This window comes from Prinia subflava, chromosome Z (genome assembly GCF_021018805.1).
Source record: "Prinia subflava isolate CZ2003 ecotype Zambia chromosome Z, Cam_Psub_1.2, whole genome shotgun sequence".
Classification (NCBI taxonomy): Eukaryota; Metazoa; Chordata; class Aves; order Passeriformes; family Cisticolidae; genus Prinia; species Prinia subflava.
Genome location: NC_086283.1, coordinates 66,791,370 through 66,818,158, shown reverse-complemented (window position 1 = coordinate 66,818,158; position 26,789 = coordinate 66,791,370). Strand labels below are relative to the sequence as shown.

Below are 26,789 nucleotides of genomic sequence, written 5' to 3'. Positions count from 1 at the left end.
GTGTCTGGCTACCATGTGTCACATCTGATTCTAATAAGACTACCTTTTTCCAAGGCTCTGGAAGGAGAATGTTCCTTATATTCAGCATCACAATCAAAGGCACTGTTGTGACTGGTATTGGTTAGACCCATTGTTGGGACCTAGCATTTCCTAGTGTGAAATAGTAGCTTTTGTATTCAGTTATCCACGTTGTTCTGGTCTTTTCCATGAACACATGAGCAAGTCTGTAGAGAGTAGTCATAGGTTGAAAAATAATAAAGGGAAATTCAGCATTGTCAGATCCTTGGTGAATGGTTCACTTCTGTCCTTGGTGAAATGTGTGATGAAGTGTCAAAAATGTACGTGAGTATTCCTTGAAACTTTGAATTTTGTCTCCTTGATTAGTGTTGTGTTTTAAATAAGGAAAGCATGATAAAGCACAGTAGATAGACGCAATGAGAAGTTCGTTTTCCTCTCATTGTTTTCATTTGGCTTTGTTGTGCACCAGGGTTCCAAGAGGGAACCTCACCAAAAATGTAAGAAAGACAAGTAGGAGCAGAATCTAACACACTTTAAATGGGGAAATCTTATCAGGGATTTTGGATTATTTTTTATCAATGCCAGTTTTCAAAGACACTGGTTTATGAGAAAATCCAACCTTCCTTCTCTTTGTATATAACCTGTCAGACGATTCGAATTTTTTTTTCTTATGTACATTGATTAAAACACTTTTTATGCAGCATAGTGAGTCATTATTTCTAAATGTACCATAGAACAGAAACTGGTGGTCGGGGGGTTTGTGACAGCTTCACTTATTAACAGCAGTGAATGGAATAAAGGTGTTGATAAGATTGTTCCCAGACCTTTGCTTTCATCTCTAACTTCATTCTTAATAACCATTGTTAATATAATTGTGGGTGTCTGATTTTTTTCTTAATATTGTTTTCTGGTGATTTTTTGCAGTTTTGGGGCATTTTGTTTTATTTTTAAAATATTTGAGTCTGATGTAATGACTTAGTTTTTATCAAAAGCACAATGCTGAAAAACTGACATCCAAGTCTTTCAGTATGTTAAGGTATGTTTCTTTGGAGTTCTTCTTCCAGAAACCAGAGATGCAGCTTCAGGCAATGAGGCCAAACCTTTATGCTTGTTCAGGCCTCATTTGTAAACATGCTTTTATTTTTTTGGATGGATATGTGTTGTTTCTGCCTGAGTTAAGGAACAGCTCTGATTGATAGATGTTCATATTGAACATATGAATTGCATACAGATGCAGTATTTAACTTTTTAATTGAATTTAGTATTGAACAATTGGTAAACCTGGCACTTAAGTGACTTTTCTCTCTTTTTTGCACCCTGAACAAGTAGTAAATCAGGAATTTTTTCTCTTCCCTTTCTCCTGTCATGTCTGGAAGCCAAAGATAAAAACAAGAATTAAGACTGTACGCTTCCTTTTCAGTATGAATTGTGATTCTATTTTTGTCTTGCTTTGAGCTAGACGATTAGGTAGGTTAGAACTAGGAGATATGAAAACATTTTTTCCTAAAGGATGCAAGCAGAAGAATAAGAAAGAATAAGCAAGAAGAAGAATAAGAAAATCACATGCTCCCATCTGAAGTAGAGGTGAATGAGTGTATTTTGCTTAATTTTCTTTTTTTCTCTCCCAGAAATATGTCTGTCAGAGATTTCTGTTGTGTGCTAGATTTGACTGTGTCTATGTTCAGATAAATAGTTGGTCATCCTACTGAAACTCCCATGGAAGCTGCATGACTGGAATCTTGTGGAGTTGAGTGAAGATACATATGAGAGGGCTTTTGCTTTTTGAAGTGGATATATGAAACGGAAACTCTTGAGAAGACGAGAGCTAAATGGCTTGTGTTCCTGTTCTAGTGTTAACTTAGTAAAATATCTTGTTATAGTGTCTCTTGTTTCAGAGCACAGGGAATTCTTCTGTTGTTTTGTTGTTTTTTTTTTCTATGGAACTTGATAGCAGTCTGGTTTTGATTAGACAGGGACGACAGACAGTTAATAATAGATGGTATTTAGAGCAGAGAATTTACATACTTGCTAATGACGTCTGCGGTGTCACAGTGATCTTGCTGATGTCCAAGTGGTAAGGCAGTGTGAAACTTGATCTAGTTATTATGTGAAATGTCTATTCAGTTGAGGAGAAAAACCTGACTTTCTCTGTCTGTAACGGTGTTGGAGGGGGTTCTGTTCAGTGTTAACCTCCAAAATTTCATTTGCATTTTTAATAAAGACATTGCAACACAAAGATATGAAATTATTCACAGGTCAGTAATTGTATTCTAAGAGATAGATGTGGAATAGAACACAGTAAGCATTTCTGCAATTATTTAGCTTGATATAAAAAATTAGTTTCAGATTTTGAGAAAGTCTTAAACAATGGGTTTATTTCTCTTTTGGTACCATCTGACATCAAGATTCCAGCTGTGCCTACACGTGTGTTTCATCCTAGAAATGCCTAGAGAAGCACATTATGTATGTGCAAGTTGCCCATCCATATGCATGTTTTACACAGTAGTTAATGTGCAGCTGTGTAACTCTGCCTCCATTATGCTGTGTTTGATCTCATGAGAAGAGAATTATCCTGTTCCTTGAACAACCTGAGGAAGTTAAATCTCAGTCTGGTTCATACCTATTCATACTGACAAACTGACCTTCTCTGTCATGCAGGGTTTCAGATTTCTGCACCATCATTGATGCTTTTCTGCTCTCTGTATTTGGTATAAATACAACTGCTGGCTGTAGATTAACTGTGCAAAAGACATACAAAATCCTGCACTTCAGAATCAGCTGCTTTATTTCCTTCAGATTTCAGCCTTAGGTACAAGCTGTGTACTAAGTGTATGGAATTATAGAAATACCAAATTGATACATTAGGTCAATCTAGCATCTATTATAGTGGTTGTTAAGCAGTGTCTGCCCCTTTGTGATTAGAGTAGCTGTAATTTGTTTTCTGCCTGTTTTGTTCGTTTGGGAGTCTTAGTGATAGTCAGTGTTTGGATGTCCATTTGCATGGAAAGCATGTTATGTGGTCTTCGAAGCAGATTAAATCACAACATTATGTTGAGAAATTGTTTCTGGAAGATGTGTTATCTCACATAAACAGTGCTGTATGACACGTAACACCAGAGCATGGCTGTAGAGCTGCAGGAGGCATTTTGCTCCTGGATGACCAGACTGTACAGAAAACACCTAAATCCTCATTTTTTGCAGTATTACTAGTTTTTCCAGTATGAAGACAATTCCACTTTTCTCTGAAGAGGACAACAAGAGAGTTTACAGTGGGAAGGTTTTTTTCTTCAGTGCAGGTGTGAAGTAATTGAATTGTATACAGGATGAATGCAAGCTCATCAGATAAAGCACTCCAGAATCTGATTACACATGCAAAAAAGGTTTGTTCAGACTGGTGTGGCATAGAAAATATATCTGGTAGAATGATGGGACATGTCTTCTGAAAGAAAACTTGAAGACTTTAGTCCTAGCAAAAGGTAGTTTGAGATGATTGCTTCTCCAGCCCATGGTAGGTCAAGGAAAATAAGTGCTTAGGAGGAGATCTGTGACCTTCAGCATGCTGAGCAATGAGATTTTCCCAAGCATTGGTACATTCCATCTTACCCTGTTGTAGTCATCTCCACTTGAAGCATGTTGCTGGTATGTCTTTTGGATAATGAAGATAAATCTCTTCATCCTGCTCCATCTTCTCTGCTTTTAAAAACTGGACAAAGTCTGTCATCTTTATTTGGGATCCTTAAGTGTTTGGAATCTCTCCCTTTGACTTTAAGTTTCTGTAAAAGTAACCCCATCCTTTACCTACATAGACTCATGTAAAGGAATAAGAATAGCTTAAATGGCACTATCTCTTAGCATTAGGACTGTTCACACTACTTTGATTACTTTGTCAATTCCTGTTAGTCTGCCGACAGCTACCAAATAAATCAAACAGAACCAAAAGATACAGAATGGCATTGTATTTGTGATGGATATTTTCTCATAGGTTGTATCAAGCATGGTTGTGGACATTGTGGGAGAAATTATTTCCCAACTACTTTGGTTAGTCATTTGCAGTAATACAGCAGCCTAACTGCTATTGCAAAATTAATCCTTTTTGTGTAACACAAATGAAACTGGCTCAACACAGCTTCTAAGGTAACGTAGTGATCTAATATGTATGCTCCATCCAGAGAAGGAAAGTTGCACCAGTGCTGAGTCACATTAAAACCTTGGGAAATATGCTTTGACTCCAGTTTTGCAAACAATCGAAGATATACCTAACATCTCTGATTATTCAACAGGTCTTTTTTCCTCCTATGTAACTAGTTGCAATTTGTGGACTGAGGGTACTGGTTTATCATGACTTGTGTCTTCTGAACTTCTAGAGCAGTTTCCAGGTGGACCAAGTAGCATGGATGTCCGGAGGAAGCTTTGTAGAAGGATTTGTATAGTTGCAGGGAATTGAAGACAGTAACCACCATGTAGTTCTGAAATTTTGGTCTCTCTTGGGTGTGCCTGAGAAGTGTTTGTGTCTGATTCGGTACTGGGTTGTCAAAGACAGCATTTGTTCCTTGAGGTTTGCTTTCCAAACTGTGGCCTGTTACCACTTCTCTCTCATATTGTTTCTGTTTAGTACTTCTTACTCAAACTATATTTGAAGGGAACAGAGGAAAAGTTGCTATTTTAGATTAATGTGTTTCATCTTTTTTCTCTTGAAAAATTCCCATTAATGTGGTACGGTATAACTTTCACAGGGAATCTGAATTTATCAGGTCCTGGTGAAGGTTAATGCCAAACAAGAAAGTTTGAAGTTCAGAGAATTTTATGCAATACAAGGAACTTGATATACATCTGCCACAAAGTTTTGTTTTCCCAGAAACCATTAAGATCAGAAGAAGTGAATTCCTCTGACTTATAAAATTTATTGATGAATACTGTGTTTCTGAACTACATTAGAATGGAACTTAGTCCACTGCCTTGGTTTATGTATTTCATAGCACTTTCCCTTAAACACAACTAATGTTTATTTTAACTAGCTTAGATGCAATGTATGATCCCACTGTAAGTGCAGGACATGGCTTTGAAAATAATCCCTATGACAACTTTTCTTTTAGAGACACCTTCTTTTCTTTTAGCTATTATTTTAATAGGCTTGGTGGTAGTACCAGATATATGATATATTGATATATATGATATATTTTGTTGTTGTTGTTTTTTCATTTAAATGGTCCCAATGTCACAAAGTTCTTTTGCTTTGCCCCTAACATTTGCGAAGTTCTTTTATGTGCATCTACTCCAAACAGTTGTAGTGAGAATCACTCATTTTTAAGTGCTCTTAATCTAAATTTTTTTTTTTTTTTTTTTTTTTTTTTTTTTTTTTTTTTGTTATTGTTCCTGACTTTTGTGCTTTTTTTACAGAGCATTTATGAGTACTGACTCACTCATGAGAATGTGAGGAGTGCTTTAATTTACTTGTGATTTGAGGAAGGCAAAGGAAAGTAAGATTCTTCTAGTACTTGGAAAGCACCTACTAGTAACTTAGTTGCTGTGTGGAGCTATAATTATCAGAAATATTGGTACAAATCCCTCTGTAGTTTTTCATTATGTGAAAGAGGCATAAGGACAAGGTAAAGGATAGTGAAACTGTATCAGCTAGTAGGAATACACCCTATTGCTACCATCAGTGAGTGTCCTGTGTTAAATGGGTGAGTCTCCTCACGGCTGTGCTGCTGTTCTCAGCTGAGAAGAAGGCATCCTGGAGAGGTGAGCAGGCTGGCACAAGTTAGCTCAGCATTCCCACACACAGCTGTCAGCAGGCTTTGCACACAGGAATGCCTGAGCTCTCTGCCATCTGGAAGCAGCTAGATGGCGTGGTTTCAGACACTAGAGATTCAGGAGTAGTAGAATTTGATAGGGAAGACAGGAAGAATGGATGAGAATGGGAGCATGAATTTTAAGTAAAAAAAACAGCAAAGCATCTAACCATGCTGACAGGTGTAAGTGAGCGGCAGAACCTGTGTTACAGGTTTTTTAAAAGATATTTTTACTATCGAGGTGTGCGACAGGCCCTATTGGTCAGTTGGCAGTATTGCCACGTGAGAATAGCAGGCTGACCAAGGCAGTGATGGAAACAGTCAGGCTTCAGGCTCAAGCAACTAATTTTAAAAACAATGCTGTGTTATGTAGTCCTGTTCACTTGGGAGTTTCCATGCTAAGCTGCCTTTTTTGAACCTGGCAGTTTTGCCTCACCCTGTTCCTCATCCCACATATTTCTGGTATTCTATGGCCACTCTTGGAGCCTAAGGATTTGGGTAATAAATATGTAGCAAGACTGTGAAAAAGATGTTTTCAGTATTTGCAGACTTATGGAATACAAACCTCCCCTATGTTTGCAGGGAGCAGCCTGCGTTGGTACTCTGTTTGCTTAAAATCTCAAACAGCATAAAGCTGCTTATTTGGGTTTTCAGGCAGATTGGGTTCCACTTGAATCTCATGAATTGGCTATTTAATTGTCATTTATGTCAACTGAAAATAAAAGCTGATGATGTGTGGTCAAGGCATAGCTGATCCAAGAGTGAGTTTATGGGGAAATAAGAGGGGTTTTGTCCTTTCTGACTTTTTGTATAATTGAAAGGATTACAGCACTAATAAAGTGGGACTTAGGGAGTAGGAATTCAATGCCCCTGTGGTGGGGAGTGCTAAGGGTGCTGAGGAAGGCTTGGTTATGGAAATAACTGCTCTATGTAAATACAAGATGCCTTGAGAATTCTGGCATTTGTCCTGTGACGTAAGCTCTAGTTTAGCTGTGAGGTAGGATAACACCCCATTAGACCTCAATTAAGGTGTTGTGAGGCATATCTTCTGACCTTACTCATCAGAGCGTAATAAAAGCAAAAGATTTTTTGTGCCCTTCCTAAAAGAAGATTAAATTAGTTTGATAACCTCTGTTAGCAAAACTTCTGTCTTAGTAAAAAAAGACCTGTTCATTGTAAACACATGATGGCTGATATTGCTGTAAAATGGCAGAAATTAAATATTATAATGGAAAGCTTCTGTAAATTGAGTCATTTAGGCGAGGCAGTAAATTAGTAAGCAACATGGTTTGGCTTTCCTTTTTAATCCTAAGAGCATCTTATAGTTTTCCTGTGGCTTCATGTTCATGCAGGCAAGTGTGTGTATGTATTTGTCATGTCATTGTAAAGTACCATCATTCTTCAGACACTGTTATTAATAACAGCTCTTTTTCTCTAAGTTTTCACAGTTGTCATTTTGTTGGAAAATTATGGAAAGGGAAACAAGGGGGAGTCTCTAATGACACACTGCTTAGCCTTCAGAGTCTGGGTCCAAAACACAGATTTCTGAAGCAGTGTCACGTGCTGTATAAAGACAATGCACTGTGGTGGCAGTGCTGCTTTTAAATAAAATAAATAAAAAATAAAATAAAAATGCTTTTTATACTTGGAAAGAAACCTATATTATGAAAATTCTGCTTGTGGATTCTCACAGAAGAGGGAAGCGAGAGGCAAAATGGAACCCATCTTCCTCTTGCAGTATTGAGCCACAAATAATCTGCTAAGCACTATGTGCTGTCATGCAAGATGTTTTTCTCCTTGTCTGCCAATCAAATTAATTTCCATTAGTCATCTGAGTCTGGGTACTGAACATGGAATGCATTTTTCCTAAACTAGACATTCAGGACAGAAGCTAGAGCTACAAATTTTATGAGTGCTGAAATATCCATGGCAGTATTTCAATTTTCCACTCTCCATTGCTGAAATTCCAGTACTGGAGCTCAGACGTATAGTACTGTCAAGTCAGTAGACAAAGATTTTTTCAGGATCTCAACAAAAATGTATGTTACAATTTTGTTCTTTAATATATGCTGTATTGTCAACATGCTACAGTGGCATTCAACATTACTGTGAATGCTGTAATACACATTTCTGTTTCTTTAATTATCTATTTGAGTGCTTATTTATTTATTTATTTTCCCCCTGCAGTTCAGATGGAGAAAATGGAACTGATGAAAAAAGAAAGGCTGGAAAATCACCCACTGTGTCACTGCATACCCCTACCAGTGAAATGGAGTATTTTGATGACCGGAAAAGAGTTGATGTTGCTAGGTAATGTCAGAAACACTGTCAGTTTTCGTCTAGTAAGATAATTAGAATGATTGCAACTTCCAAAGCTAGACTGAGTAGCAATATTTATCAGATATACTAGTGGAGGGTTAGCTTGCACACTATGCGAGTGAATTGGAATTCAGGTACCCTCCTTGGTTGCTCTGTTACCCATTGCAAGCAGTCACAACAGGATTTAGACTCTGAGCTGGCTTAGTTCCCCTGTTCTAGGAAATATGTTGCACTGTTTAATGCCACTTCTAGTCACATTCCTTTCATAATCAATTTGACAGGCGGTCAAACTGAGCTACAGTTTTATTCCTGGCTTGTTTCCAGAACACTTTCATGCTGGAATATCGATTGTCCATGGTAAAACTATGACATAAGTTTTAATTTTGGACTTTGTGCCATATATTGCATCAGATTTTTTTAATGTCCCCACTCATTCTTCTTCAAAGACACTCATTCTTCTTTTGTTGAAGAACTGGAATGCATTTTAAGTGCTTCAAAAAGAAACTAAAATCTCACATGGATGGCTTGAACCTTTGCATCGCTTTCACTTTGTCAACTGAAAAGTCAGTGGTCAGCCTGACACTGTTGTTTTGGTTACAAGGCAAATATTTAAAAAACATCACTTAATTTCATGAAGCATTGTTGAAGAAAAGGTGTATGAAGGAATATGTTATAACTTCTTTTTTCCCAATGTTGCAGTCTGACCTCTCATATGCTGTAATTGGTTACTTTTGGTGACAGCTAAATATAAGATTTTTGTCAGGCTTACTGTTTGTTTCCGTTTGGCCTATACTTTGCATAAGCACATAAATACATGTACTCATATGTTTTAGAGTTTTTTCTATGAGAGACCTCCTGAGATATACAGTCAGTTTCTCTGCTAAGTCAGATTGCTATACAATCTCTTTCCAGCTGTGCCTTCATAACACTCAAGGTTTTTCTTCCTGTCACTCATACCCTGCAGTAATGGAACCTTTGTACCATCTTTATTTCCCTACTGTATCTTTAGCACAACATTTTTTTTCAGGTCATTCAGTATGAGTCCTGTGATATGTTTTTTCCTTCTACTGTTCAATTTGCATCTGAGGACCTCTGAAAAAGATCTGCCTGATTTTTATAGTATGTTAATATGCATTTGTTCTGTGCTGCATAGCTCTCAGAGTGTGTTCTCCTCTTTCTGATTTTATGAAACAGTTATCCCACCTATCTGTTTGTGTTTCTGAACAATCCATACCATTAATTTCTCCTGTATAGAACAGGTAAAACTGATTTTCCCAGCCATCCACAGAGAATTTGATCCATACTTGGGGTTTTTTAGAGTTATTTGAGGTTTTGTTTGGTTTTCCAGTATGAATGGCTGGAGCTGTACAAGTACAGCTACCTATACAATTGGCACTCAGAATTCCATTTTGTTTCCTGTAGGGTTACTGGTTTTCTAAATGATTTCATTACACTACACTACACAGTTCATAGCTGTCCTCTGACTTGTGTACCTACTCTTTGTTGCACTTTCCAAATGAGCTTGTAGCTTGTGTTACAAGTTCATAGCATTCTGTGCACTGCCCTCCACCTCAGCTACTAAGTTTTATATCATTTTATCTTGCATTAGGAAGTAAGGAATGTGCTTGCTTAGTATTAGTATCTCACATGTTGCCCAGAAATGAAGGTGGAGCTAAGCAGTGTGATAATTCATTAAGCTGTAAAAATGTTTTGAACTTTTTCTATTTCCTTACCATCTAGTCAGTTATTTAGAATACCCCTTCTAAATTAAAAGATCTTCATCAGACTGTCATAGTCAGCAGACTGACACAGTTTAAGAAAAAATACACTCCTCTTTATCTCTGCGTAATTCTTGATGTATTAGATAAGTTATCTAAACGATTAATATGTTCCATGGAAAAGCACCTCTTGTTGGTAACTTACCAGGACCAATGAACTGAGACCAGGCTTACATCAAATGCTTTTAATCTTCAGGACCAAGAGCAGCACAGATAGTCCAGTCCTGACAGTCAAGAGTGACTCCAAGATTGAAAGGAAAAAACGTGCCTCAAATCAGGTAAGGCAGAGATTCTGCTTGTTTGCTTACATAGACTAAAAGTAAACATGTAACTACCATGACAGGACTTTTGTTTAGCAACACAATAGTTCATGGTTGTATAAAGACACAGGTTCCTTTTTCATCAGTATGTTAGAGTCTGGGTAAAACACAATATTGAGTCAACACCGACATAGAAAAAGATGAGGATTTCTTCTAAAACAAGTGGGCAGAATGGGAAGGTTTGTGGAGGACAGGAAGTGGAGCAGGTCACTTGGTAGTCAGGCTGTCTAATAGAGTGTTTGTGTTTTGTTGTGGGGCTTTTTGTTTTTCAGTTGAAGGCAAATGCACACTTTCATAAGCTGTTTCTAGATGTTCCCATTGATGAGCCACTGAAACAAAGTAAGTGTTAATCCCTGTGTCATTGTTGGATGTGGATCCTAGATAATGTTGTTACCCAACAAATGTGGTGATTTTGTTGGGTAAACAAGAGGAACTATCTAAAATTTAAAAACTAAATTTTAAAAACTTTTAACTCCAATTACTTAGAGCCATGATCCATGTGTATTGGGCATTGTATTGTAATCTTGGAAAACTTAAATCTCGGCATGTTTGGTATATTTGGAAACTGTAGCCCACTTTGCCATTCCAGGAGAGTAGCCTAATGCAGTATTTTTTGATACTGAATCTTGAAGTTTTGCTGTTGATGATGTTTTAATATTCAAAAACACTAATAAGAAAAGCAATGTTTAAATGTTTAACTATTTTACTATTTTTACATTTTACTATTATCTATAGTACTCAAAAGAAAGGAGTTCTACACAGACATGTATAGCAAATGTTTCTTGAAAGGAGTGCAGGAAAGGTGGTTCATGAGTGAGAAATGGTTTGCTCAGTGTCTGTGAAGTTAAAGCAATATTACTTTACCTGTGTTGTATCTCTGTGGGACATCTAGTTTAGACAATGGCCATAAAGCTGGAAGTTTAAAGATAAAACCTTTCATTAAGCTCTTCACATTTAAGTAATACTGTTACCTAGAAATTAGTAAAAGGTTTATAGAAAGCTAGATCGTATTCTCTCAGAAAAAATTTTGGCCTTTGGAGGTCACTTGCATGCTACTGTTCACTTTAGTAATTTCAGTTATTGTCCTTCAACTACTTTGAGTCTAAACTTAGACCTGTGACATCTTCTGAGCTTGTCAGTATTAATTAAACTTATGGAAAATTTTGAGGTTTGACAATATTAATCAAAAGGTATAAACGTAAATATATCACAGTTCTGTAAAAAGAACAAAACAGAATCCAAATTGTCTTGGCTTGGGTTGTGACTACGTTCAAGATTATGGAACATGTATTTGTTTCAGGCTTTACCTGTGCTCTGCAGAAAGAAATTCTGTACCAAGGAAAGTTATTCCTATCTGAAAACTGGATTTGCTTCCATTCCAAGGTTTTTGGTAAAGACACTAAGGTTAGTAAGATGTTTATGTATAGAACACTAATGCTATTCTTAACAATTTGTTCATTACCAGAAGTTCAAATTATTGTGAAAGGCTAGAATAGTAATACTTGCAACTTTTATTGAAAACAATCACTGTTTATAAGTGATGTTTGAAATGCGGTCTAGAACTGAGCACTATTATTAGAGATTGAATCTCTCGTTTAAGGACTTCATGTCTGAAAGAAGCAAGTGAAATGAAAGGATCTGACAAGCAGCAGTGAGGGCATTGTCAAACCCATGTAACACAAATGGCAAAAATGTTTCTCTTGGGGTAAGTATTTCAAAGAGGAGAAAGAGCAGGAGGAATGAAAGCTGAAAGGTGTTAAGGGCTCCAAGACAGTAGTTGGGGCACTGGAGAGAAGGATCAAGTATATTTAAGGCAGTTAAAGAGGAAGAACTAAAACCGGCTTCTGACTTGAGTAGCAAAGCTCTCTGAGGGATTCGTCTAGCAGTCCCATTTTGCATAAACAGAGAACAGATGAGAAAAACATTGTCTTGGTTTGGAAAGACAGGTATCTGTCAGGAAAACCTGGAGTTTCACTTGGAATGGAGAACGTAAAAACCCCCTCCCTCCAAATTATTACAATTTTGCAATTAGGAGCTTTCAGGCCAAAAAATGGGAATAGGAATAACAGTCTTTTACTATGAATATTTAAAAAATACAAATGCAGTAGTACAAAAAAACAAGCAAGCAAACATACAAAAGTCCTAGAAAACCCTGATGGAGTCAGAGATACGACCTGACACCCTGTTTTCAGGGTGTTGGAAGCAGTCCAGATAAGTCCTCCTGGAGTAACAGATGTTGTTTTGGGGAGTAGAGGTGATCCTGTAGAAAAAAGGGTCCAGTGCTGGTGAGATGGGTCCAGTCTTTCCTCCAGGGATTCAGTGGAAAATTGACTAAATTGGTGTTTGGGATTGCAGGTTTTATGCTGGTGGAAAGGCTTTGGCTCCTCCCACTGGGTGGAGCATCTCACAATGGAATGAGGTGATGTTCTCAGTCATGTGGGAGGCCTTCAATGGCCCATTCACAGGTGATGTCCCTGGGAGGAGGATGGGTGAAGGAAGAGATAAGGAGGCACTGCCTTTTCTGGTGTTATCAGGTGTCCCATTAACAGAAGGCATCCACCCTCTTCCCCACAAGATTTACAAGAGATAAAGAACAATATCTCCCAACCAGTTTCAACAGATGAAAATAGAATACACATTTTTGGTTACATTTTTCAACCCAAGACAAACATGTTGGCAAAGTTTTTGTTTGTGAGACCCATATGCAGATCAGAAATGAGATGTGAACTGTTGGGAAAATCTTATATTAGTCTTTATTGGTGATCCACGTAAAGATTAGTACCCCTGTGGTGAATGATATGCATACAGAAAAAACAAAGACTTGGATCTGTTGATCTGGAGCTTTTGGAGTGCACTTTGTTTACACAAACTGCTTTGATTTTGACCTTTTCTGAGGAGACAGATTAATTTGCTTCAAGGATTTCTTTGACTTCTTCCTTTCAGGTGCATCCTTGAAAAAAGCTCCTAGTTAGATCTAGTGAATTGAATGCTGAAATCAGTTTAGGGATTGAGATTATCTCATTTCTCTGCAGTCAACTATTTTGATGGAAAATCATCTGTTGTTAGAGGACTTTTTATAAAGTGGTTTAAAGAATGCATGAAATTACTGTCAGCACATTGTCCATAGCAACCTTATGGGTTACTGTGTTTCACCACTTGGCCCAGGATTATTGTTGATTTCTAGTTAATGAATTCTATTAGTCATAGACTAGTACATTAATGTGGATGCTGTCTAAGTTGGTGAAAGCTGTGTGACACAAAGGAAAAAAACAAGTGGTTGAATACTTTCATTCAGTATTAGTAACAGCTATCTTGGGAATTTATTAAAATTTAAGCTGCTGTACAAGCAATCTTCTGATCAGCATGAACAAATGTAACTACTTTAAACTATGGAATGGCTTTCTAATGTCATCTAAGCTAAATGTATACCAGAATATGGTAGAACTTTACTAAGTAGAAAAACCTGTGAAAAAAGATGCAGAATTATGATGGTGTAGTACTCGGAAATTATCTTTGTCAACAGGGTTTTAAATTCAGGAATATGTACATACATACGTATATGTTGAAAAGTGAAAACATTTTACAAGATGGGGTTGGATAAACACTGTAAATGTAATTATAGCAATATTGCAAATTACTCAGTTCTGAGTCTTATTTTCCAAAAACATTGCGGGGAAAATTAGGAGTGAAGGGGATAGTCTTTATCATTTATTTACAGCTTTGTTCAGTGTTTAGGAATACCATCAAGAAAAAACCTAGAAAATCTGGGATGCAGTAAAAAATCACGTCGTGGGAGGGGAAGGAGAAAATCAAGCTGGACGGGAAGAGGAACATTCTTAGCAGTCAGATACACTGACAAAGTTTCCAAGATGTAGAGCTTCTATTGCTTAAGGCTTGTAAAATAATTTAAGCTTAGGGATAAAATGTTTTATTGTGAGAAACAGCAGATCTACACATTTCAGTTAATTTTTGACAAGAATTCTTTCAGGGTTTTTTTTTTTACTGAAAGCTTTCATGCAAGGAACAGCTATGCAATTCAGGAGTTTTGACTATGCAGTAATGACACTGTGTGTATTCAGAAGTCAAAGATTGCTTTTTCAGGATTGAAGGCATTGAAAGGCATTTCCAGGTAGCTCTAATTTGGCTATTTATGTTGGCCATGAGTCTTCCTTGGATTTAGACATTGTTTTACCCTTTTAAATTACTTTTTACATTGCCTGCTGGTAAACCTTTTATTCTGAAATAATTATTGTTTCAGATAAAAGTAGTTGTTACCAAACAATGATTCCACCCTTTCAATCTAATGCTGTGGGAACAGTGCAATAAGCAAGTGCTGAATGGACATGTTAGTCTTGATTATAGTAATTATCCATCAAAACTACACACAGTAGAATGCTGTTAACACCTCTGATTTAAAGTTCTTTAAGGTGAATTGTGAACTGAACCAGCTAGAAAAATTGGAAGCTGCTTTCTTGTAACTTGTAGCAGGATTTCTGTTCAAAATGTATTTTGCAGTCTTGCAACCAAACTGTTACACACAAAGATTTTTTTTTTAACCTCGTGAAGTTTTTCAGCTCATGATTTCATATTACTGTTCTGAACAAAAGTTAACAAGAAACTGCACAGAGTAACTTCATCCTCCTCCAATGACATGTTTTAATTCAATGCTGTGATTGTGAACTGAACAATTTATGCACACTTCTAACCTTGCTTCCAAATTTCTGAGGTAGATCTGAGAGCCTGTGCCAAAGGTATTTTTAGCAGGATCTGTTTCTTAATCATAGATGTTGTTATCAATGATTATTATATTATATACATATCTAGGATTATTATATTTGCATAACTCTCTAAACCTTTTCAACTTTTCAGGCTTTTCAACTCACTGTCTCCAACTAGGCTTTTTGCCTTTTAAATTGGGATTTACAGGAAGATCCCATGCAGAATACCTGAAGTGAAATACTCTGAAACTTAGCAGATTTTAAGCTAATGGCATTGGATGTAAACACAAAGCAGGAAGGAAAATTGAGAACTTTGCAATGTAAATGTAGATTTGTGTGCCTCCTTGGCACACAGAGGAATCAGTTGAAGTCAGCAGGTGTGTCAGTATTGGGTCTTCCAACCTTGCTGAAGGACGAGCTGTTTACTCACCTGCTTGTTGCAGATCTGTAAGTGGTGAGAAGACTTTACACTCATTATTCAACAAACTTGTCTTGTCTGATATGTTCTTAAATATTTGGTTTCTAGACAAAGCATAGCTTTATGTTTGGTTCGTTTTGCTGATCTGCAGTGCACTAAGCCTGTAGTCTTGGGAGAGCCCAAAGGGATCAGGAAAGGAAGACATAAACAAAAGCCTGGATTAGCATTTTGTAAAAGTAGAAGTAAAAGTAGTTTGGTATGGTTTCAGATTATTACTTTTTCTTATTTCATGTGAAATAATAGTAATCGGAAATGCAGTGGAGGCATCTTTAAATGGCAAGTGTGGGAGGTCTGGCTTATCCCAGTAGCTGTTCTGGTCCCCTGGGAGAGAGCGTGATGCAGATTTGTATGCAAGTATTGGGATTCGAATGTTACATTGATCTTGTTTCAGATTAGTATACCTGTGCTGTCTGTGACACTTCTGAAGAAAACCAAAACTGCCCTTCTTGTGCCAAATGCTCTGATCATAGCAACAGTGACAGATAGGGTAAGTACTGTTAGAGGACAATGGTATTTCAGTGAGAAAATAAAAAACAGAAGCTGTTTGCCACCTGCACTCTGTGATATTTCATTCCCTGTTTTCCAAAAGTTCATAGTACTAGAGGAACTGAAAAAGCTGAGTCAGGGGGTGCATGCGCAGAGGGTTACCTGCTTTGCTGGCAGCTCTGTCAGTGTTCTGCCATTTGCTTGTATCTCTTCCTTAACCAGGCATACCTTAGACATACAAAAATCTGTTGCTTACAGTGATATTCAGGAATTGTAATTGCATCAATCAGTAAAAAATGGTGTTTTAGCCTATGAGCAGCTTCAGAAAAAATGCTTTTTCATTGCACAAATATTTTGTGGGTGCAGGAGACAGTAGATAAAAGAAAGTTCGGGGTTTTATTTGCTTGGAGTTTTTTTAAGGGGTAGGTAAAACATAGCATGGAAAATGTTTTTAAGAGAAAGAACAGTTCTGGATTATGCTCTTTTTCCTGTAGCAGAACATGGTAGCTTTTATGTGCCAACTGTTTTGCATTCATGTGATAAACCTCAAGTTGTAGGCTTAGAAGGACTGCAAGGTTTTTCCTGCTATAATAAAGTTCTTGAAAATTGTTACTTGATCAGCAAAATCACCTGTCAGGTTTTATTTAGATAAAAGGAAAACTGTATGCCTTTTGCAAACAGTCATGGAACTTTTGTTTTGCAGTATATGTTTGTCTCACTGCTCTCCAGAGATACCACCTACAAGCTGTTAAAATCTATCTGTAGACATCTTGACGTAAGTACTAGTGGCTGTGAAGAGGGTATGTAGCTTTGTGTTCATTATTACTGCTGTCATGCTGTGAAATACAAGGTACTTTCTGCCTGTGTTCCTTGTTAACAGTGCTGCTTTTTTTCAGGATACAAGCATGGGCAACAGTCCAAATCCCTCTTCTGCAGAAAGCAGCTTCAGGGCTGATCGCCCTAGAACTCTGCCCCTGGTAAATGGCTTAGAAGTTAGTTCTCTTGTTGCACGACATCTTTCATTGCAAGTACTATTTATAAAGCCTGAAGAAAGGAAACTGAAGGAATTCATGACATCTGTTTCTAAAATTTCCATGAGTCTTTAACGCTAGAAAACATTTGAAATAATTAGCATAATTACCTGGTGACGTGCAGTTTATATACATGCATACGTTTTGGATTTATTCAAGGTCTGTACGTTCTTCATATCTCTGTTTCGCAGTCAGATTTCACTGTACTGACGTAAAGTCTGCCATGAACAGTTTTTGAAGTGTTTCTAATAGCAAACCTTTCTCTGTAAAACAGTTTACTCATCTGAAAGAGCTGTGAAGCCACATGTGATGACCAGAGTCTAAGCCTATTAGGGCTTGTCCTGGACTTCACAACTTGTCTAATTTAACAGTCTTTCTTGTAGACAAGGCAGGAGATGAAGCTTAAATTCTGGTGATATTATGGAGCTTATTTTTTAATTTCAACATCTTGATACCAGAGTTGTTCCTGGTTAAACAGTTCTAAAGCTTTGATACTCGGTTCAGATTCTAGAGGAAATAAAGTTGTTTCAATTTAGAACAGGGCTGAGCCTTTTTGTGATTTATTCTCCCCATCAGGATTTCAACGAAGATTATTCTGATCTGGATGGAATAGTGCAGCAGCGAAGACAAGAGATGGAAGAGTCCAGCAGCACAGGCTCACAGACACCAGAGCTGGAATGCTTCCAAGGTGAGTGGGATCATGAAGCCTCAAGAGAAAAAGAGTGGATGAGCTCTCAGTTTTGTTTCTGTATCCCCTTCTGATGTGGAATGTAGATTCTCCACTGTCCTGGAGACTTATGTGGATTTTGAGGTCCTCCTCAAGGCTCCAGTACCTGCATTTCTGTTACTATAGCCCTCTGCAATCCAGACACAGGCAATGACTTGGTCATCAGCAGATCTAAATTGTCACTACTGGTTCCAGTTGCTTAGCCATGCAAGCAGAGATAGAATGTAGGAGCCATTCATGCTTTAAAACACAAAGAAAACCAAACAATCAAAACCCATTGTAAAGTAGTTCAAGTCACAGTGTAACTTCTGATCTATACAAGTAACAGTTTGTACCATGTTGGCTTTTGGTCATCAAGGTTATTTTGACATGTGTTTTTGTGGGGTTTTTTAAACACTCATTCTTGGCAGCTATTAAGATACTTGAAGATACTGCCCAAAGTTGTTTTTCTTTACCACATTCTTTGAAATCTCTTGTCTGAAGTTTTTCACCTAACTAGCAGCCATTCTGATTGAAACTCTCTTCATAACTCATACTTCATACTCATGCTTCATAACATCATGTGTACAGCAATACTTATTTTGTGTAGCTAGCTCATGTTGAATGTTATTATGAAAACCTTGAGTATTCTCTTGTACAATTAATATATATTAATTTATATATTGTTATGCTGTTAGTTTTCTGGATTCCATCTTGACTATAATTTGTGTAAGAAACTGTTGAAAGATACTGACATTTTTATAGCAGTTTTCTGTCATGTTTTTTTTTATTAAAAATAATATCATGTTATTTTTTATTTATAAAAACTCTCATTTTTACTCTGTGTCTTTTGTTCAGCGGGATAATTTGGAGTTGTTTTCACTGGTATTTGATATTTACTGTGCATCTGTCTTTATTTGTGTGGTGCTATTCATTAAATTGTGGTGTCAACACATGCCACAGAAGAGCTTCAGAAGAATGTTTTAAGTTGCTATCTTACTTCTTGATGGCTAGTAACTACTTCAAACTATTCCATTTTCTTTTTCCACAAATGAAAACCAATATCCAGGCAAAGAATCATCCTAGGAAAAGGAATTGAAAGCAGGGGTGAAAGGTAGCACATCTGTCACTCATGGTTGTTTCTTGTGTATCATTAGATCAAGTCCAGGGTACTCTAGTAGAGCATAAAACTGAGTATGATTAGATTTTTCTGTCCCATTTCTTTTAAGATACCATTGGCATTTTTAAAGACAGTCGGGAAAGGGACTTGTAATGTCCTTTTTAAAGTAACAATGCACTATTCCCATTTGATGTTACTATTAAAGTAATTTGGAATCATTATTCTAGTAAATTCAGGCCTTTTGAAAGATTACTTTTGTGACAGTAATCTCCTACCTGGAAATTCAGTAGTAGCTTTCAACATTTTCATGGGTTGCCATCTTTTAAAAAACCTGGAATATAAATGCAACATACATCATCTTCTTTCAATCCAGATGCTTCCTTTTATTTTGTGTTGATGTGGAATTAGTATGTAAACTGTTTTAACTGCTAAACCAACTGCTGCTTTTTACCCAGAAGTACAGAAATGCAACTTTTAAAATTCTCCTCTTCCTCTATTTCTTGACCAACATAAGCTATCTATGATTTCCTTTGACTTGATATTTTACTGTATTTCACCTCTCTTAAAAATCTTTCTTTTGCCAGATTATCACGTTGTTGAAACAGAGACTCACTTGAAAGTTTCCAAGCCTGAGGCCAAGTCTGTTCGTTCAGATGCACATAGTAAACGTGGGCCTGATGGAAAAGCCCGAAACAGTCCTCGAAATGGTAAGCAATCGAGGACAGATCTTCAGCTGGAGTAATTTGGGATAAGTTTGCATAATTATGTCAGTTCACGTAATATGGAATAGTTCTTTCTTTTTCTCCCTCTGTTTGCATTATCTGTTGCGTTCTTCAAAACACTGTTTATATTCTGCTCTGCTCCAAGTAAGACTTAATTCTTTCCCTTGCAGGCCATTCTGAAGCCTTCAGGTTCCTCCACAAAGTGAAGTTCCAGAAGCTCTTATCTCTGAACCATGTACTTGTATTTTATGCAATTCTGTAAGTTAGCAATAACAAGATTGTCAAAAACTATTGTTATAGTTATAACTTATGTTTACATGATTGATATAATCTGAGCTTTACTTGAAAAAAGGAAATTATGGGGAGTTGTGGCCTTTAAGCTTTCCAAAAATGTGTATATACATGCATACATATCTGTGTAAGCCTTATATCTATATAAGCCTGCTTAACTGGCCATTTACTTTTAAAAGCAAAGGGTCTTTTGGTTCAGAAAATGTTAGAAGTGTTTAAGTACTTGCAGAGGTTTCTTTTGCATGTCACTCAGCAAACACATACTCAGAGATTTTCATAATTGTCTGAATGACATTGATGGTCTTCCTGAAATGTTTCTAAGAATAATATCTTTATTACTGAACATGTACAAGTAACAATTTAAATGGCTTTTAACAATAAATTTATCAGGTACTGCTAAAGTTTCCTTAATTGATGTACTTTATTTTTCTCTCTTACAGTGTTTGTGTTTTAATACTTTCTACCTTCTACATGAGATATAAAATCAGTGTCCTGGAGGAACGCCTTATGTCCATGACAGCCTTTGATTCACATATTAAAGAGTAAGATAAACTCTGGAAAAATATTGGGGATATAAAATCTTTTCCAGAGCAATAATTCCATGAAAAATGTGTAACTTCTGTCTTCAGATTTAGTGTAATTTGATTAGTATGTTAGAAACTTACTTCGTACTCTTTGAGCTAATATGTCTATCTTGCTTGTATAAAGCTTTGTGTTGTCTGTATACTGTTTGGAAATTGATGTCCTGTCTTTCTGAAATAAAAAAAATCCCACAACACAGAACCAAACCACAACAAAATCCAAACACACCAAGGGACAGTGTCTGTATGTTTGAAGAGGAAGTAGGGAAAGGGACCACAGTTACATAAATAATTGCTTTCTGTAGCTAGAGTCATGGCTGTCCTCTGCCCATGCAGTTAGTTTTTTTGTTTCTTTGTGGGTTTTTGTCTCCATGTTACATAGACAGAAAATATGCAAACCTTAAATGGACAGGCAGTGCAGAGGTATGTGTATTTTCCACAGTATTTTACCTCTATAAGTTGTATTAGCTTTCTGCTCTTGCCTTAGGGCAGATGGAAGTTAAACTGGATACTGCTGAGAATACTAATCAGTTTATCAAGCATTCAGATCTGCATTAACTCTTCTCCCCTTCTTATAACAGATTTTTCCCTGAGCTTCTCTGAAAAATACAGTTTCAAAAGTTATTTGTAAACTCAGTGCAAAACCTGCAGCCATATGCAACATGAGTGGAAATGCTGACAGCTGGAGGAGCACCACATGAAAAAGAGAGAGGGAAAAATAAAATTCAGGACAGAGCTGACTCAGGCATGGTGAAGCTGTTTGCAAACTGGTTCAAATTTAGCAAAAGCTCTTACATAAGTGTGCTTTTAAATTCAGCTTTCTTTGATTACCCATCCATGACAAAACAGGTCACTCTGACATGGCACTTTTGGTCATACCAAACAACGACTATATTGTTTATGATACAACTGGTCTCAGCTGTCATCTGTAGAAAGCAGTAGGACTTGTATGCATGTGTAAGAAGACAGAGTCTTCATTTAAAAAAGGGATAGGAAGGAAATGGTGTTCTATCTATACAGCCTTGAATTTATATTTTGCCATTTTATAATACAAGAAGTGGGGTAAACCTGCCTCACATAGTAGGCAATATCAAAAGCCTTTTTCTCACTTCTGGCATATTTTTATTAGCAGAATATGTGTCCCTCTTCAGAAACACTAATACAAGAAAATCTTGTTTCTGTTGCTCTGCTCCCAAACAGTACAAGATACAGGAAGGAAGATCTAATGTGCACTTCTGCAGTGTCAAGGGCTTGGGGTTTCCGATTTCCTCCAAGTCACAGGATGTGGAACTTACAGAACTTTTCAGTGGAAATAGCTATAAATTGTTCCATCCAGACTTCTGGATAATGAGATCACGTAAAAAATGTAGTCAGGAAGTGACTTAGCACTTTTTTTTCTGTAAACAAGTACAGTTTCCAATTTTGCCATTCTGTTGCAATCTACATGTGTATCCAGTTCTGTTTTCCTCTTTTTCTTTTGGCTCTGTCACACTTACTTTTTCATTCTATTTGACAGACATCAAGTACACCAAGATTTGGGATCTCACCTGCAAATTAATGCTGATGCCCTTTGTGATGAGTTAACTGCTAATCTTAGAAAATTGGAAAAGGTAACATCATATGAGATAATGCAAATGCTGATAGACCAATCGGTTCTTGCTGTGTTTCTATCATCTTTTATCTTGAAAAGTGTTGAGTTACCCCCAGATTTGATACCAAAAAGCGTCATGTTTTCCTAGACAAAGGACTAGTTTTTGGACTATAAATTAGTCCTAGTATAAACATTGGTGTGTGTAAAAGCTTTGCTTTGAGCTGATGCTTATAACCAGGAAAAGCGTCCCTGAGGCAGACACTTCAAGGGTGATTATTGCATTTTTTAGTGATCTCAACTTTTTTGTTGTTTTTTAGTCCATCAGGTCTAAGGATTTTGGACTTAACCATTATTGGTATTTGATGATTTTTTCTGTTTTGAGCTTTTGTTGGAGTTTTTGATTAAGAAAAGGGTGCTTGCTTACATATGTAGTCAGCTTCTTCACACAAAGTTGCTGGAATCTGCTTGTTTTTCTTCAATAACACAAACATTGCTGCACGTATTGTGCAATTCCCTATATCTCACCTTGCTTTTTACCATTTTCTAATTGGAAAGCTAAATGTATTTGGTGAATTAATTTGGTGACTTAAATTGGAAACCGATGCAAAACGAGTGGGTGTGCAGACCTTATTTGGTGTTTCTCCCCTTTCTAAAACACTTACCAGAGACTCCTCTGCTCTCATGGCTGGGGCTCTGCTGTGCCCTGTGTGAGTCCACTGGGTACTGCTGGATGGCTGTGTCCAGCACAGGGCAGCCCCTGGTCTTGGCCCACAGCTGCTGCCCCTGCAGACCTCGCCCCAAACCTTGACAAATGCACCCACAAATTCAGATGGGTGAAATGCTGTGTGTTACACAGGCCAAGCATGACAAAAACACTAGTGGAACAAAAAAGTTACTTGAATTCCTATGTGCTTAAGTCGCATGGGATATTTTTGCCTCTGTTTCTAAAACTGAGTCTGTGCCAAGGTCTTTGAACACCTTTTTTCCCCCAAGCATGAAGCTAAGACTATATAATATCACTGTTTATATGTGTGGCATAGGTTTTAGAAATACTGCCAAGAAGGGGTTTCTTCCCCCACATCTTCACCCTCTTGGATATGGAAATATAGAGTAATGCCGTCTTAACCCCTCTATATTTTTTGGATAATAGTACAAAGGGAAAATGCTTACCAGATGGTTACCAGATACAATCTTCAGCCAAATTAGGTCATTTAAGAGGTTACTGCTTTCTGGCTGTCTGGGACAGGCTGGCAAGATGGTTCATAGGAGACCTCATTTCAGTGGGAAGCCAGCCAGCCAGCCCTTTGCAGCAAGGCTAGGCACTGTCCCACTCCCTTATACAGTCTCTGCTTGGAGACAGTAATAGACAGCTGGATAGTTAGATCATTCAGCTGTTCCCAGAGAAGTGACCTTCTGTCCTGAATTAGAGTCTTATATGGTGTGCTTTTTTTTTGTTGTTTAGTGTCTTGCTTTCTTTGTTTAGTGTCCACAGGGCTGGAGCCTTAAAGACTTACCTTTATCTGCCAAATACCCAAGGCAATGAAGTGCTCTGCATACAAGCTAAATCAGAATTGCCTGTAGCTGCATATTGCCACATACTGTTCTAATCTAGATGAGCTTTTTATTCTCTGAGCAAAGTTACTGCAGGTGCTTAACAATTTCATATGCCTTTTTTAAAAGTGCTGGTAGCTGGCTGCAGCAGCAAAGGTAGAATATATGTTCTAGTATAACTTGTCATGTCTCCCCTTACTTTCCCAGTGACCACAGAACTGTAAACTGGAGCACTGAGATTATCTAGATTAAAAACTAAAAATTACTCTGCAGTTAAAAATGGTTAGTGGATTAATATGTTGCAATGACTTTTTCAGTGTGCCCTTGTGATTTTTAGAAGTTCTCCTTCATACTTGGAGCCAATAAGCTACCACTATTTAGTAAAATTCTGCTAATTTGGCTTTTAATTGTATTTAGCGGCTTGTTAAAATGCACCATGTCTATCAAAGGATAAAGTATTAAATTGTGGGAGGGAAAATGTGGCCTAATATGATTCGTTCCCTTACACAAACTTACCCAAGCTAAAAGGAGATTCCTGTTTACATGCTAAACAACTCTCATAAAATTAGGTGCTTCTTACTGTCTTCCTTTCCTCAAAATGCCCTTCTTGAGAAAGGTTTGCATCTGGGATAGAAATCATGAAGTAGGACTAAAAGGTGGTATCCTTGAACAGAAAGGAAAATGGCTCCTCAAATTAAAGCGTGAAAGGAGCTGTGACTAAATCTGTAACCAGTGCCTGCAAGTTAGTAAGATACTGAGATATTGAGAACATATGTGTCTGGGGAGGTGACCCACTCTATTCCCTCCTCTCTTCTTTTAAGGACAAGGAGATGAAAAGTGGATAAATAGGCTGAGTAAAAATAGGTCTGTTCAAATTATTCTCAAGGATGCAACTGGCTGGCATTACTTTCATTGCAATTAAAGACGATAACCCACAATCAATTCACTAAATCTGGTAAATGGGATATGTCTGCTAATGATTAGAAGACTATATTTTGCTGTGCACACATCATGGCTGAAGCTCTTACAAAACTATTTGAATCATCCATCTATCCATAGAGCTGTGACTTGGAAGTTTGAGGCTTTTACTGGATTTTGATCAAGGTGAAAATAATTCAGTTTCTTGTCCCATTGCTTCTAGCTCTGATTTTTATTTCTGTCTTATTTTCTTATGACTAATGGAGGAGAATCTATAAGAGAAAATTTCAGGGGATAGTCATCATATGAAACTTAGATGTCCTGCTATTTGACTGTCTAGGTGTTCCATTTGATGCACTTATATAACACTTATTATAAGGGAAGCATTTAACAGGAATACCATTAGTATGAAAAGGTGTGACAGAATTAACATGCACAGAGTATACTGAAGAGTATGTCTTGATTTTATTTTTATTTAAAATGCAGTGTAACACTTCTTGCCTCCCAACTGTTTCCCTCTCTTTTTCTAAGATACAGAACAACTTACAACAGCTACTTGAAGATGGTGAATGAAACATCGGTATTCTTGGACTGCTTCAGACTTCATTCTTCTGTCTTGACAAACCTTTCCTAAGGACCTCTGCTGGCCAGAGTTCAAGCTTCTTTATTTTCAGTCCAGGCCAAGCTTAAACTACTCTAAAACTCAAGTCATCATGCAGAAAAGTCAGTTGATTCTTCAGAATGTATCTATGTATTTTGAAAACTTATATGATTTGATCTCTATGTATCTATGTTTTAAAAATGTGGGGATTTTTCTTTCTCTATTGTGTGTGTAATGGATTTTATAGCTTGTTTGATTTTAGAGTTGCTTACACCAGTGCAAACCTGGTGCATATCCTTTTACCTCAGCACTTACTTTATGCCTATTGTCATACAAGTATAAATGTGAAGAATGTCAGTCATGGTTCATGTACTGAAGTGTTGTCTGAATGATCAGGTGTCTGTTTTAGCTATGATTATGGATTGGTGCTGTGCTCTTAATTTTTACTTACTTCTCTGCACCCTGACATCCCAAAGATCAGAAAACAGACACCTCTGTGTTTGGGTATGCAAAGTCATGAATGTTTGAGGTCTGCTCAGTTCTCCAGTGCTGTAAAAAGGCTCAATTCCACTTTCTGTGGAATCTTACCACTGAGTGTAAGACCTGTTTCTGCTGGGCATTCAGGTTTCACTGAAGTCAAGTCTGAAATCTGTATGAACTTGCCAATTTACAATCAAGTTGCTTATGAATAGCAATATGGGTGTGACACACCTGCACAACTTAGAAAAACTGCTTGTTTTCTGTCCACTCATACAGCCTCCGTCCTTAAAGTTAATCAGTGTGAAGATTCTCAGTCAGCTTTATTTGGAGTTGTGTGGGGTTTTGGTTGACTGAGCAAGTGCAATTCATAGTCCAGTAAATGGAAGTCTCCAGGGACTGGAGATTTAATATAATGAGAACTGGCAAATTAATTATGCAGCAATACAAACAATCAATAGAGTGAGGGAAGAAGTGGACACCTGCTTTGTTATATCGCATACTGTTTTTTTCCCAGAGTGCCTAAGATGGGGATTTTTAGCTTTCTGATTCACCAAGCAGGCTCATTAGTTTTTAAAACACAGTATTTAGGATAATAACTACTATCTGTGAAGTAACAGTATTGTTTATAATATGCTATGCATTTTATAACCATTTCTGTGAAATGTACCTACTTTGTTTAAATAAACTTTTTTAAAACAAGCAATTCGATATTATAATTTGGATGAACCCAAGTCCATCCATCAGTTTTGGTTAAATGTGATATTCATGAGGCTTATACGTCACAGTTCAAAGTTTGTGCAAAACCCAGCACCCAACACAAGGGGTTAGGAACTGCATCCTGCTGCACTCCTTCCTCTGACTCTGTTGTGTGTGACTTCTTCTTGGATCTCCAGCTAGCAGTAACAGCAAATTTGGCCCCCAGAGTTTTGAGAACATTTTAGTTTTCTCAGGTTCCCCAGGTTTCTCAAGTTTCCTCCTTTGAGGATATTGGATGAGTATCAGAATGCTGAGGCAGCTTAGAGGGCCCTGTGGGCTCTAACATGCCTGCTTGCCTCAAGATTCCACCTGAGCACAGTACGTAAGAAATTTGTGAGGTTTGACTGTTCTTCCTATTGAAGTCTCTTCTTTTGCTTCCTCAGCCACTGTGACTTTATTGGAAAACTCAGCTTCACTAGAAAACTGTTGAAATAAGTTTTGGAATTTTTTTCCCCATTCTTTTCCCTGCTTTCCTCTACAGTTGCCCAGCTTATGTAGTGTTTTGGACTCTCACCTCATCCTCTACCTTCTC

General features: G+C 37.3%; 1 protein-coding gene across 4 annotated transcripts in view; it reads left to right on the top strand.

Annotated features, from left to right (window-relative positions):
- GRAMD2B (GRAM domain containing 2B) overlaps positions 1-26,204 on the top strand; it is a 42,957-nt gene extending 16,753 nt beyond the window's left edge. For 2 of the 4 annotated variants that reach the window (XM_063421787.1, XM_063421789.1), the window contains exons 2-14: positions 7,998-8,120; positions 10,104-10,185; positions 10,500-10,566; positions 11,528-11,631; positions 15,815-15,910; positions 16,613-16,684; positions 16,806-16,886; positions 17,517-17,628; positions 19,351-19,473; positions 19,659-19,746; positions 20,220-20,321; positions 21,877-21,970; positions 24,952-26,204. In XM_063421787.1, coding sequence (XP_063277857.1) covers positions 7,998-8,120; positions 10,104-10,185; positions 10,500-10,566; positions 11,528-11,631; positions 15,815-15,910; positions 16,613-16,684; positions 16,806-16,886; positions 17,517-17,628; positions 19,351-19,473; positions 19,659-19,746; positions 20,220-20,321; positions 21,877-21,970; positions 24,952-24,993 — 1,186 coding nt within the window. In that variant the 3' untranslated portion in view covers positions 24,994-26,204. The remainder of the gene's footprint in view (positions 1-7,997; positions 8,121-10,103; positions 10,186-10,499; positions 10,567-11,527; positions 11,632-15,814; positions 15,911-16,612; positions 16,685-16,805; positions 16,887-17,516; positions 17,629-19,350; positions 19,474-19,658; positions 19,747-20,219; positions 20,322-21,876; positions 21,971-24,951) is intronic. The other 2 variants (XM_063421788.1, XM_063421790.1) reach the window with 2 other exon arrangements.
- Positions 26,205-26,789: the final 585 nt, after the last annotated feature.